Source organism: Eptatretus burgeri, chromosome 9 (genome assembly GCF_056783735.1).
Source record: "Eptatretus burgeri isolate ZD-2024b chromosome 9, Ebu_testis_v1, whole genome shotgun sequence".
Classification (NCBI taxonomy): Eukaryota; Metazoa; Chordata; class Myxini; order Myxiniformes; family Myxinidae; genus Eptatretus; species Eptatretus burgeri.
In genome coordinates this window covers 2,540,696-2,553,119 of record NC_140969.1, presented here as the reverse complement: position 1 = coordinate 2,553,119, position 12,424 = coordinate 2,540,696, and the positions used below count along the sequence as shown (strand labels likewise).

At 43.3% G+C, this 12,424-nt stretch overlaps 1 protein-coding gene across 14 annotated transcripts in view; it reads left to right on the top strand.

The window, feature by feature from the left end:
* LOC147019430 (putative E3 ubiquitin-protein ligase RNF144A) overlaps positions 1-12,424 on the top strand; it is a 126,251-nt gene that overhangs the window by 25,985 nt on the left and 87,842 nt on the right. For 7 of the 14 annotated variants that reach the window (XM_085893914.1, XM_085893908.1, XM_085893913.1 and 4 more), the window contains one exon: positions 3,688-3,824. In XM_085893914.1, coding sequence (XP_085750040.1) covers positions 3,708-3,824 — 117 coding nt within the window. In that variant the 5' untranslated portion in view covers positions 3,688-3,707. Of the gene's footprint in view, positions 1-680; positions 2,091-3,302; positions 3,546-3,687; positions 3,825-12,424 lie in introns of those variants that run through there. The other 7 variants (XM_085893904.1, XM_085893902.1, XM_085893905.1 and 4 more) reach the window with 4 other exon arrangements.

The following is a 12,424-nucleotide window of genomic DNA, read 5'->3' as shown; positions in this document are numbered from 1 at the left end:
CCTGCCCCATCCCTCTCCCTTCCACAGAAATCCTATTGTCTTTGCTCCCCACTATTTTGTGTTTTCCTCTCCTGCCCCTCTTGTCTCCTGCCTCGTTATATGTTTCTGTGTATTAGCTCTTACACAACCCTCGACTTGGTTAAAAAAAAAAAAAAAAAGATCGCTTGGTGGGCACGTTGGGTGTGGGTGTGTGCCAAGGACAAATTGATTAGATTTTGGTGAAATTCCGGATCTGATAAATTTTTTTAAGACATTCTTCACCATTGAGAGATGGGACTACAAACTATATATATATATATATAGCACGATATCTTATAACGTTGTGGATGAATTCGGAAACATTTGGTGGACAGTTTGAGTGTGTGATAAGAACAAGGGGATTAGATTTTGGTACAGGTCCGAGCCAAGATCCGACTTATCAGTGGGGTACAAAACGTAAACTGTTCAGATCTTTGTGCTCGTGAGTGCTATTCTAGTTTATAATATTGCTGTTTGTGGGGTAGATGGAAGATTTTCAGAGGAAAGATAGCATCGTATAGAGTTGCTTGGCCTGTGGTCGTGTAGGAGACATCTTGATGCAAGTTCAGTAGGGAGACTGAGCTTTAGTGTTACTTGTTACCATGGGGGGGGGGGGGAGGGGGTGCAGTGTTAATTAGATAGGGATTAAGGATAAGTTCCCTCAGAATGTAATTGCCCACCTGTGACTTTTCCCTATGTTTTTTTTTTTTTGTATTACAAATGAGCAATGGAAGAATTGCGTTTTTATAACATGACCAAGTGGGCAAGAAGCCCCGCCTCTAAGGGTGACAGCGGGCGAAGTCACGCCCTCGAGGGTGATGATTGATAGGCGTGATGTTTGTGAGGAGGAAGAGCGGGGAGTTGGCAGGCGATCAGATAGGACGGGGGGAAGGAGCTCATAGCGAGAAAGGAACGCACGAGTGCGGAGTGAGGGTTGAATCGGTAATCGAGGGATGAATGTGGCAGCACGGATGATCTCGCTTTGCTCTCCTCTCGGCATGAGGAAGGCTGCGCAATTCTCGTGCTTGTGCTGTGTGAATTTGCTGCGTGCTGGGCAAGGCGCGAGCTGTTGACTGTTCGGCTGAGCTGTGAAGTGTGTGCGTTTCTGAGGAGAGAAGAAGATTGCGTCTCGTGGCCTGGTCACGGAGACTTGGAGATCGTCTCGTCGTGTGGGCCATCGTTCTGAGCAGACTGGGTGCGGGAGAGGTTTGAGCGAGGAGGCAGCAGCTCAGATAGGGATGAGAAGAGAGACACGGTCGGAGATGAAGGTTCAAAGTGGGACAGAAGCGAGAGAGGCAGGATCGGCGGTTGAAAGTGCAGGACATTACGGCTGACTTTCCTTAGACGCATGGCTGACTGGTACTACTGCATGATTGTCGTATTCATGCTGTGGTGAATTGGCCTGCGTGGTGGAGCAAGACGCTAGCCATCGACTCTTGGCTGATCGTGAGAGACCGACCTCGAAGCCTCATGTATATATCACCGAAGAGAGCAGCTGCGTCGGCCAACCCGATCGACGAGGCAGCCTCGTGACAGACTGAGCCCTGACATCGAGTTCCGTCTCGATTACCTCCTATACGTCTTCCTGCCTGCTCATCGAGCGACTGGGCACCATTTTGAGTGCATTTTTTTCCCACGCAGTGACAAAGTGGTTTTGGTGACCTTCAAGCTTGAGGAGCCCATCCCTTGGCACACAGCTAAGTGCCAGGATAAAGGAGGGATTTTTATTTTATTACTCTGTTCTCTTGTCTGTCCTTAAGTCTGCATGGAGGTGCCTCAATTAGATTTCTATTTAGTTCACCTCACGTTTTTCTTTCATTATTATAATCTGAAGTATTGTCATTGTACATATTTGATTACTGTCATTAAATTATCCATTTAATTTAATTTAATTTGCTTGTGTCTGTGTATCTGTTGTGGGTCGAGTACAACCCGTGTGCCTCCGTCCTTTACCGCCATTTCTTTCCCACACGTGCATTAATGTCCGGGAGTCTCGGCTGTAAGCCTCCAAGGGAGAACTGCGGAACATTATCACACTTGAACCTCTATCACTCCATGAAGACCTTTTCCTAGTAAGTGCTTTCATGAACAATTATTAATCGTTTTGGTTTTGGTTTAATTATGCTTTTAGACTTCTTTAAAAGCCATTCTGATGGGCCTGAAATTATTTACTTATTTTACAGTATGAGGAATTGTGGACAAAAAAAAAAAAACCCAACAAAAACAACAACTTAAATATGAATACAAATCATGATGTGGCTTCATGGAGCTCAAGTTCCCCTTAGTCATGATGGTGGATGTGGCAGAGTTGTGTTTGTTGTCCACCCATGGGAAAGTAACCACACTCCAATTTGAGCAGCTTCACAATTGTATTTTGTGATTACAGAACTTCCTTGTTAAAGAACTTTTGTAAGTGCAGTACTGACTCATGCGCAAGTTATTATCCCTTTGTCGTATTGAGGTGACTTGGGGAGTAACTGGGTTTTGCGGGAACAAACGCTTTGCATCTTCCCATCTATCAATACTCAAACGGGTGCAGTGTGTCAAACAGGGAGTGAGGATTGTGGGGTTAAGGAAGAACCCAACCTTGTATTCGTGTTGCTTCCTTCTATTCCCTCTGTCTTCCTTTCCTGTTTATTCATTCCTTTGCTTATTGTATCCATCTATTGTCCCAATCTTTCATTGTCGGTTCATATCGTCTGTCACCTTGCTCTATCATGACCTCTATTTTTGTAAAGCACAATATAGGCAACATACTGACATTGAGTCAGTGTGGCCACAAATAGATGCAACAAGCAAAGGAAAGAACAAACAGGAAGAGAAGGGAGAGAGGGACACAATGAGACACAGTGTCAGCTTGGAGGGGTTTCATTCTACTGACTGGTTCATTGAATGCAACAAAATACCGAAGCGTTGTTGACTTTGGTTGTAATGTTCATCTTCTGTTTCATATGATACGGAGCACAGAAATACATGGATTGTCATAAAGCAAGATAAATAGGAGCCAACTGCGCTTTCAGGTGCTTGTGACGCCAACTTTATTTTGTATCTCACTGTGTTACTTCATGTTTCAAATCAGCCCCAAGTCATTTTACCTCCATAAATGTCCACCACTCAAATTAAAAACTTTGATAAGTTTAGATGGCATTTCCTACAAGTAATTGTGTAATATATTAGATACTGGACATGTTACACCAGTTCATTGATTCATTCATGTGTTGCATCACTTTATATGGGCATGACTCTGCTGCCCACCCACCGCTCCCTCCCCCTGGCCCTCTTAGGTTAGAGCACGAAGTTGTGGTTTGTTCAGGGTGCCAGCGATAACTCCTACTCTTTGCGAATGATGCCTTGGGGTCTTTAACGTCCAGCAACGACTGGTGCTGGCAGACGGGTCCTCCAGCTTAACGTCCCTCTAATCAGTCTAATGGATGGCACACACGGTAATGCCTCACCCTGCATGTGAAACATCAGGGTAACAGCTTGTAGCTCGGTTAGTATCCTAACCCAGGCAAGACAGCTCAAAGGTGAGTGTCTTAAATGTGAGTACCTCTGGGCTATCCTGCTAGCAAGTGTAGCATGACAAAATGGAGGTGTGATGTCACATACTCAATCAACTATACGACCTCTCTTCAAGCCACGGTCCCCTGATTCTCTGAATTTTCACAGGTATTTGACTGCATCTCAAGATGCTACAGCAGAATGATGCCAACATCCAGACCACCTTCTGCAAACTCTGTCTGAGCCATTTTTCTGAAGAGCAGGCAACGATTCTGGAGCAATGCGGTTGTGTTTTCTGCATTGGAGTAAGTAAAAACAAAAGTTTATACTTATGCGTGCGTGCGTGTTCTTGAGTCCTCGATAACTCCACAACCATAAAACCTAGCAGGTTGAAACTTTGCATTTATATAAAGAAAACTCCAAGGAAATGCAAGAGTGAAAATTGGGTGTTTGGGTTAATTAAAGATAATTAAGATGCCCCTTTTGAAGATAATTAACGCCCGTATTTAATTATATCCTTCAGCAGTTGATTCTCGGCCACCTCACTGTCTGGGGTCTTCAGGTGTTTCCTGGTTAACCTCGCTGGGGTCTGAAGCCACCATGTTTTTTGGCTTGCTCACCTTTGCCTTGACTTGGAACAGGCCAGAACTATTTCTTAATGATAAAGTTTTTTTGTTTTTTTTTCACTTTCTTCACCCTTTATTGAATGCCTATTCATTATAGCTACGAATTGCTGCATTCATCACTTTTGTATAAGTAAGATAGTTTTCAAATTCAGAGATCGGAGCAATTTCAAGCATTATATGATACGATTTTGCATGATCTACTATCACGGATTAATTAACGTATATCATCGAAATATTATTTCGGTTTTGAGGATCGGATAGTGTCCGGACTAAATAAGTGTCGAAATCTGTTGTGAAATGTGATAATTTAAATAAATAACGAGACATAACAAAGCCGATTATACCTATTTACTTTATACAAGGAAGGCTATGTTCCCTCCTTCATACATACACAAGAAAATGTGAAATTTCCAAAGCATTAAACTTAACTTTTTCCACTGTTTATAGAATTATATTGAGTGAACGAAAAATTTAGGAACGTAACAAAATTAACTAGCTTCATTGAGCTTAATGATTTAATGCATTCCCTGCTCGACTTCATGCCCTGTCCCACAGAGGGACCGCCTATCCATTGCATCTGCCACATCTGTGTCTATTTTTGGAGGTTTCAGGAGGTGCTCAACTGGGAATCAAAGCAAATCTGGTGGAAAAAAACGGACGTTTATAAAAACAAAAAGTTGCAACGTTTGTCCGGACCCCGAACCGATGTACCACGTGACAATGACATACATAGATGAGAAGGCAAAATGGTGGATTTTATGCAATGTATATTTCATGTACTATTGAACCTTGCAATGTCTCCAGGGTTGTATGCATTATGCAGCAACTCTTATGTGGATAAAGTCATTTTATTTCATGAATTCATTTTATTTGATTTCATTAACTGCTGCGTGCGCGGTGAAGACGGGCTTTAAAGTTAAAGGGATCCTTTATGGAATGCAGCGACAGCCTGGCCACCGTTCCTTATCAACCATTGAATTGGAGTGCTTGCATGAGTGCTTAAGCCACTTGCTGAGTGCCTATTGTCGATAGCAGTACTGCATGACATCATTCTGAGCAAATCCTTCACTCACTGCGAATGCTTTTGCCATGCCATGTCATTCAGAGCGAGTGGTCCATGCTCCGTCGCCCTGGGCGAGTGGTTCTCTGAAATAGCACCCGATTTCCGAGCCGTTTGCCGCATTAAAGTGTTTTCTTAGTTACTGAGGCAAAAATTTTTTTCCACACGCAGCTGTTTATATAGAATAATGTTTGGAACATATCCCTGAAACTTCTAAATAAATGTAACGTTTTTTCGGTTTAAGCTATTCAAGGTTTCTTGGTTGTACACATTAAGTACTGCAGTTGGTAATCACGCTGATTCCCGAAAAATTGCCGATTTCGGACGCGTGCGTGCATGCTTGCGCGCGTGTCATGCACCCCTCCCTCCCCCAGTAAATAGCAATGTCTGGTGAGGTGTCGCTCTCTCTAACCCCCACACCTCCACCCTCACTGCCTCCCCTACAGCTGCCTCCTTTCTCTCCTCCCTCTCCTTCTCCCTGTCTCTCTCCCTCCCTCTTTCTCCCACAACGGGATGTATTTGCTCGTAAATAATAAAGAAAGACCTACCCACATCTCTCACCTGTGAATGCAGGGAATAGCCATTCGGCTCTCACCGAATCAACTAAACCCAGGTGGCTCGGATTATATTCAAAGCAAAGCACGATATATGCACAACACAAAGCACGCATGCTTGGGGTGGACAAGTTGGACACAGAAAGTAAGCAAGAGGTTAAAATGAAGGGTGTTCTGGGGAAGATGTTGTATGCAGACTATCTGACTGTTGTGGTATAGATTTAGTGGAAGGAGGCATCCTGTAAACATAGGCTGAAGATGAGCATGGAAAAAACTGAGTTAATGTGGATTGGGCAGCAGAGAAAATGAATGAATATCAGGTTAGAGGGGAAGGGGATCAGGCAGGGAAATAAGTTTGAGTATCTGGGGGGAACGGTCACTGAGGATGGTAGTTTGGTGTCGAGGAGGATCCAAGTGAGTGCAAATTTGTGGAGGGATTGATGACAGACACAAAAATATCAAAGAAATTGAAAGTTTTGGTGTCTTGTGTAATGCCAGCCTACCTTTCCAGTTGAGATGGTGGTACTGACAGAGAGACCACAACATAGACTGCAGGTCTATCAGAACAATTGGTCAGAAGAATTGCGGGAGTGAAGAGGATGGATAGAAGGAGGATGGATTCGGCACGTCACTTCCGGTTGTTCGCACCTGGCTGTATAAGCTCCTTGGTCAGAGCAAGATAAATCTCTTTTGTGTGTGTTTGCGTAATTTATTATGTAATTTGTGTCAGGGGCTGTGGGACTGTATTTATGTGTTGGTTTATTGAAAGAAGCAGGAGGATGCCTTGTGTTAAGTTTAGCATCTAAGTCAGTTGGGGCCTTGGGAGTATGGGGGTGAAAAAGGGTATAAATAGAGACTGAAGGAGAAAGGTAGAGGAGTTCATAAAATGTGATGGATGTTCAATGTGGGCCAGATCAGTAATAGGGGAAGCAGAGGGTACTTACTGTTGTAGAAAGTGTGACTAAATAGCCCTCTTGAGGATAGTTATTACGAGGTTGAAGGAACGGATAGATAATTTGCAGCAAGTAGCAGAATGTGAGAAATTTGTAGGTTATAGGCCGTACTCTATTGGGTCCTCAAATGGCTAGAAAAACATTTTGCACTACCCAATTGCAAACTACGTGAAAATGGTTCTTTCCTATAGATGTTCATGTGCTGATTTCAAAAAATAACTTCCACAAGCAATATTCCCTCATGCAGAGGAGTTATTCGACTTTGAATGTATGTGGGTGGGGGCTGACTAACTGAGTGCGCTTTTGGCCAAGAAGAAACGTATCTTTGCATTGACAGAAACATTTGTTGCTGTCTGATGTAAAGTAATAACCGTCAAAGAAGTAATACATTTCATGCCGAGAACATACAAATGCAAAGAATAGCACCATCTTGTGAGAAATTTCACACTAATCATCTTCCTCACTGTCTGACAGAGTATCGGCTCCATCGGAGTCGTACTGTTCGGCCAAGTTTTCGCACCAATGCTCTGACTCGAAGTACACAAAGTTCAGAACATTCAAATCCTGCTGCTCGACATCGACTTTTTTTTTGTTCCATTGGCTCTTTGTACAATGATGGATTAACTTGAGTACGTCTGGTAGTGCGGGGTCTTTCTGTATCCATACAACGGCAAGTTTGTCATCTGTCAAGACCCAGACGTGGCCGTCAGGTGAGGGTGCCTTCATCTCCTGCTGCAGCACCTTTCGATGGATGGCAACTGGTAATTTGCACAGAGGGAGTGTTGAAAGAGTGCATCTTTTGTAGGAGGTACACTGATCATTATTTGGACCAACACAAAAACTTCTGTATCTAGCAGTGTCTATGTCTGAAACTTTCTGGTTGTACATGTGACATGTGAGTGCCTGAAGTTTGAGGAATAAGTCATCTGACAAACTGAAGGACTGTCCTAGTTCACAGAAGATCTGTTGGTGGTCAAATGATTCGGCAACAAGAATTAAAGGGTTTTTTTTTTAATCCTTTTTCAGAAGCACGCTAACTGTGTCACAGCCAGTATAAACGTGGAGCCCGATTTGAGCTTCATACAGTTTCGCACTGAGTGCTGATCGGATTGTTTTCATGTACAGAATGCGTTCTGACCTCTTCATAACAGTGTGCAGGTGCAAAGCCTCCACGCTAATCGCGTCACCAAGGGAGAGCAGCAGGATAGCTACATTGGTGTTGGAGCTAATGATCAGCTCCTTAGAATTTGGTTTAGTCTTACTTATGTGGTGAGCATGCAACAGAAGCTTTGTCATCACAAGTTGGAGAGAATTTTCGGAGGAAAATGAAAGGAAGGTCAAATTTGAGGAATTCTGTCAGTGTGAGATAATTCGCAAGGAGGACACTCACGGATCATCAGGAAGATCCCTGAAGTTGCGAGTGTTGGCAGTGTGACATTTTTTGTGGTACTTCACTTCAATTCCCACTCAATCTTTGTCCCTTATCTTCCTCAATATGGTTTCGTCTCGACATTCTGTGGCTGCAATTATCAGGAAACCTAAAATGGAGAGAAAGTGCACTCTAATCATGGCTTTAATCGACATGATATTAATAAGATTGAAAGAAAACTTCAATTTACTGGAAATGTTGACAGTTACGATGATGAAGGGAGCATCATTCAGAATAACACAATTCTTTACTGAGAATCATTCACCCGATTGATCAAATAACTTACCTCCATCTAAAGTTTTTCAGCTGTCATCAAGCTATCCTGCTGCCATTTTCCTTTACCTTTCACACATTTTTCATCTCTGTTGCAGATGAGACGCAGGTGGGAGCACATGTTCACATCTTGCACCAGCAACTAGTGAAAGCAGGGAGCCAAGCGCTTTGGCGACGATGGCTTTTCAGCACAAGAATGTCTGTGGTCGTCAGTACTTGGTTTTTGTTTTGCAACCCTCTTCTGTGCATGGGTTACTCACTGAATGTCTGTGTCTGAATCTTGCGTAACATCTCAAGTGGTACCCAAATTCTTCAGGGGCTGGAGGTGAAGCTGAAAAATAGGACCGTGGGTCCTGAAGCTCACGTGGATAAGAAGTAACCGTCACTCAAACCTCCCGCAGACCCCCTTGGACCCTGATATTTTTAATGCTGTGAACAAACTTTAGTCCATCACTGGTGATAAAGATTGTGGTCAAGTTTCATCAAAATCATGCGTGGTTTCGTAGAAAAGAACCAATACCTATTTTGGGGGGTCAAACCCCCTGCAGACCATGCCAGACCCTGATATATATATATATATATATATATATATATATATATATATATATATATATATATATATATATATATATATATATATATATTTATTATTTTAATGCCATGAACAAACTTTGGTGCATCATGAGTGATGAAGGTTGTGGTCAAGTTTCATCAAAATCGTGTGTGGTTTCGGAGAAGAGGGCAAATACCTATTTTGGGCGGTCAAAAGCCCCCCTCCCCCACCCCTTCTTGGAGACCCCCTTTATGAGTGCAGATTATGATGTGGAAAATACACCTTCATTACGCTTCAGATATGAAGCTTTTGACAAAGTTTCATCAAGACCGTGTGCTTGGTTCAAGCGATAATGACTGGTGTTTACGGACTCACTCACTCACTCACTCACTCACTCACTCACTCACTCACTCACTCACTCACTCACCTACTGACACTGCTCGATCGCATTAGCTCACCGGACTAAATTCCAGGTGAGCTAAAATGATGCACACTGCTAAGGAATCCATCTTTCATTTGACTGAATTCAAGTTCATGGTGGAACCGAAGCGAACTCAGAACCCACATTCCAAAATTAATTTTCAAAAGCCATCAACAGATTGGACAAGTTTACACTTGCAAGGACAACAGAAAAACAACTTACACAGGTCATTCACCTGACAAATGTTCAGTGATCTATCTTGTAATTTAATTGATAAGCCAACCTACCTTCTTTCAGGAGTGCTTGGCACTGGTGTGACTAGTGTGACCACACTGTATCCCAACTCTTTTGGTTGAATTCCTTTAGATTGCCATCTCCCTCCCTGATCCTCCACATGAATAATACACCACATTTCACGAATTTTTAGTGACTTTTACGATGAAAAACAGGAAAACATTGACAATTAATGGGATCGAAAGTGAAACCGTAACTGCACGCCCAGACAGCGATCTGCGATGCTGATTGGCTGAGACTGATGTGAGTGGTGTGATGTGACGTGACGGCATCACTCCGAATGGAGTGCGTGCTTGGTCAAATTGGTCAAATGTGCCAAATTCATACAGATCCAGAAATATGGCTTGTTGAAAAGTTCCCGAGATTGGATATTTTTGTGTGGAAGTTGTGTTTTGAGTTGAGAATGACCAATTTAATGCTCCACATAAGTTATATTTTAGTTTTCAAGCGGGTAGCACGTGATGAACGCTTTTGAAGGGATAGATTATGGCCGAATAATAGTTGGGTATGGTTGTGGAGTGAGGTTGCTGAGGATATTGGCAGTGGTAATGGTGTAGCGGTGTCGGTGCAGCGGTGACGGTGCAGCGGTGATGGTGCAGCAGGCAGAGGTGACGGTGCAACGGCAGTGGTGAGGGTACAGTGTGAGCGGGCAGTGGTGAAGGTGCAGCGGGAGCAGGCAGTGGTGAGGGTGCAGAGAGCACGGGCAGCAGTGAGGGTGCAGAGCGCACGGGCAGTGGTGAGGGTGCAGAGAGCGCGGGCAGTGGTGAGGGTGCAGCAATAGAGATTGGTAGGATTCGTAGGAATGATATGTATTAAATATGTAGATTCTTCATTCTGCAGGAAGGATCGTAGACCGAGTTCTGTGCAGTTTTTAATGAGTGGGGGTTCGGGACATTGAAGGGAAGATAAATGATATTGTATTGGTTCACAGTAGGAATAAGTTGGTTGTGGTACACCGAGAAGTGAATGATTTAGAGAAAGTTTACTCAGAGGTTTTGAAAAATTGATACAGGATATTGGGTGAGCGGCTGAAAGCAAAGGGTTGTGAGGTAATATTTTCTGGGATTCTCCCAAGATTAGGAAATTATATAGAAATTATGAGTGGAGCGAGATATGTCAATCAATGGCGAGAAGAATGGTGAAGGGAGGAAGGTGGGAATCATTTCGTGGACAAAGGGATTGTTTCCAGAATGATGGCCGTATCCTAAATAGAAAGTGGGCAGCAATGTTCGCAGTGGGAATTGAGGAGGGAATTCAGGCATTTTTAGGTCAGCAGAGGGTGGGGAAATTATCACGGACAGAACGGATGATGTAATTGTGAGGAGTAAGGCCAGGCAAGAAAATAGAATTTCAGGAAGGGAAAAGTTAAACATGTTCTGGACCAATGCCAGAAGTTTAAATAATAAGATGGAAGAGCTTGAAGCCAAAGTAGATCGCGAGGAGTACGATGTAGTTGCAGTGAGTGAGACATTGTTTAAGGAGGAGAGTAACTGGAGGACAGGATTAGAAGGTTACAAGGTGTATCGGAGGGAATAGGAGGAACAGCAATCTGGGTAAAGGACAGCATTGCATCAAGAGAGAGGGGTGATATTAAGGAAGGAATTGATGTTGAGGATTCTGTATGGGTAGAGATTAGAGATTGTAAAAACGGTAAGATACTGGTAGGATGTTTTTATAAGGCTCCAGGTGTGAAGGAAGATCAGGAAGGAGAAGTTCATGAAGAATTTAAAAGGGCATGTGGTAAGGGAAGGGTATTGATTATGGGGGATTTTAACTTGCCAAGGATATATTGGGTCCAGGAACAGGGAAAGGGCAGAGCAGATGAAGATTTCCTAGTTGTAGTCCAGGATTGCTTTTTAACCCAGTTGATATATAAGCCCACGAGGGGGAGTACAGTGTTAGACCTCCTTTTAAGTGATGATCGCGATATGGTGGAGGAGGTGGAGGTCGGGGAGCATTTAGGATCAAGTGACCATAACTTTGTGTGTGCAAATATTCTGTTAAGGGTTAGAGTTCAGGATCGTAGGGTAAGGCTATTAGATTTCAGGAAGGTAAACCTTGAGGGTATGAGTTGAGAGTTGGGTGATGTAGATTGAGAGAAACTAACAACAGGACAATCAGCATCAGAGAAATAAGAAACCTTCAAGGACCAAATGTGTAGAGAGCAAGTACATTCCAATGAGGTGTAAAACTAGAAGCAGAAAGAGGCCAGGGTGGTTGAGCAGTGAGATAAGGAACGCTATTCAGGAGAAACAGAAGGCATTTATTAGGTTTTAAATAACAGGACTGGAGTTAGATTTGTATCACTATCAGAGTAAACAGAGGAAAATAAATAAAATAACTCTGCAAGCCAAAAGAGAGTATGATAAGGACATGGGTAAGAATATGAAGCATAATAGCAAGGCATTCTTTAAGTAGATCAGAGGAAAAGAACAGGTTAGGTAAGACAAGTGTGAGCCTGGTGTTAGCTTAGTGGTTAGGGTGGCTGGCTTGGGATCCGAGGATCCTGAGTTCAAATCCCACTCGGCTGTTGAATTGATACGAGGTGGGGTTGACTGCCTGTCATCCTTCTGAGGTCAGCAAAATGAGTGCCAGATTGCTGGTATCCTGTGTCGGAGTTGTGACCTGTCCAGGATTGTGTCCAATATCCAGGGGGACTGCTGAGGCAGCACCAATGCTCTGCACAGAATAGGGTCCCATTGGATGAATGGATTCTTTAAGTATATCAGAGGAAAATAACAG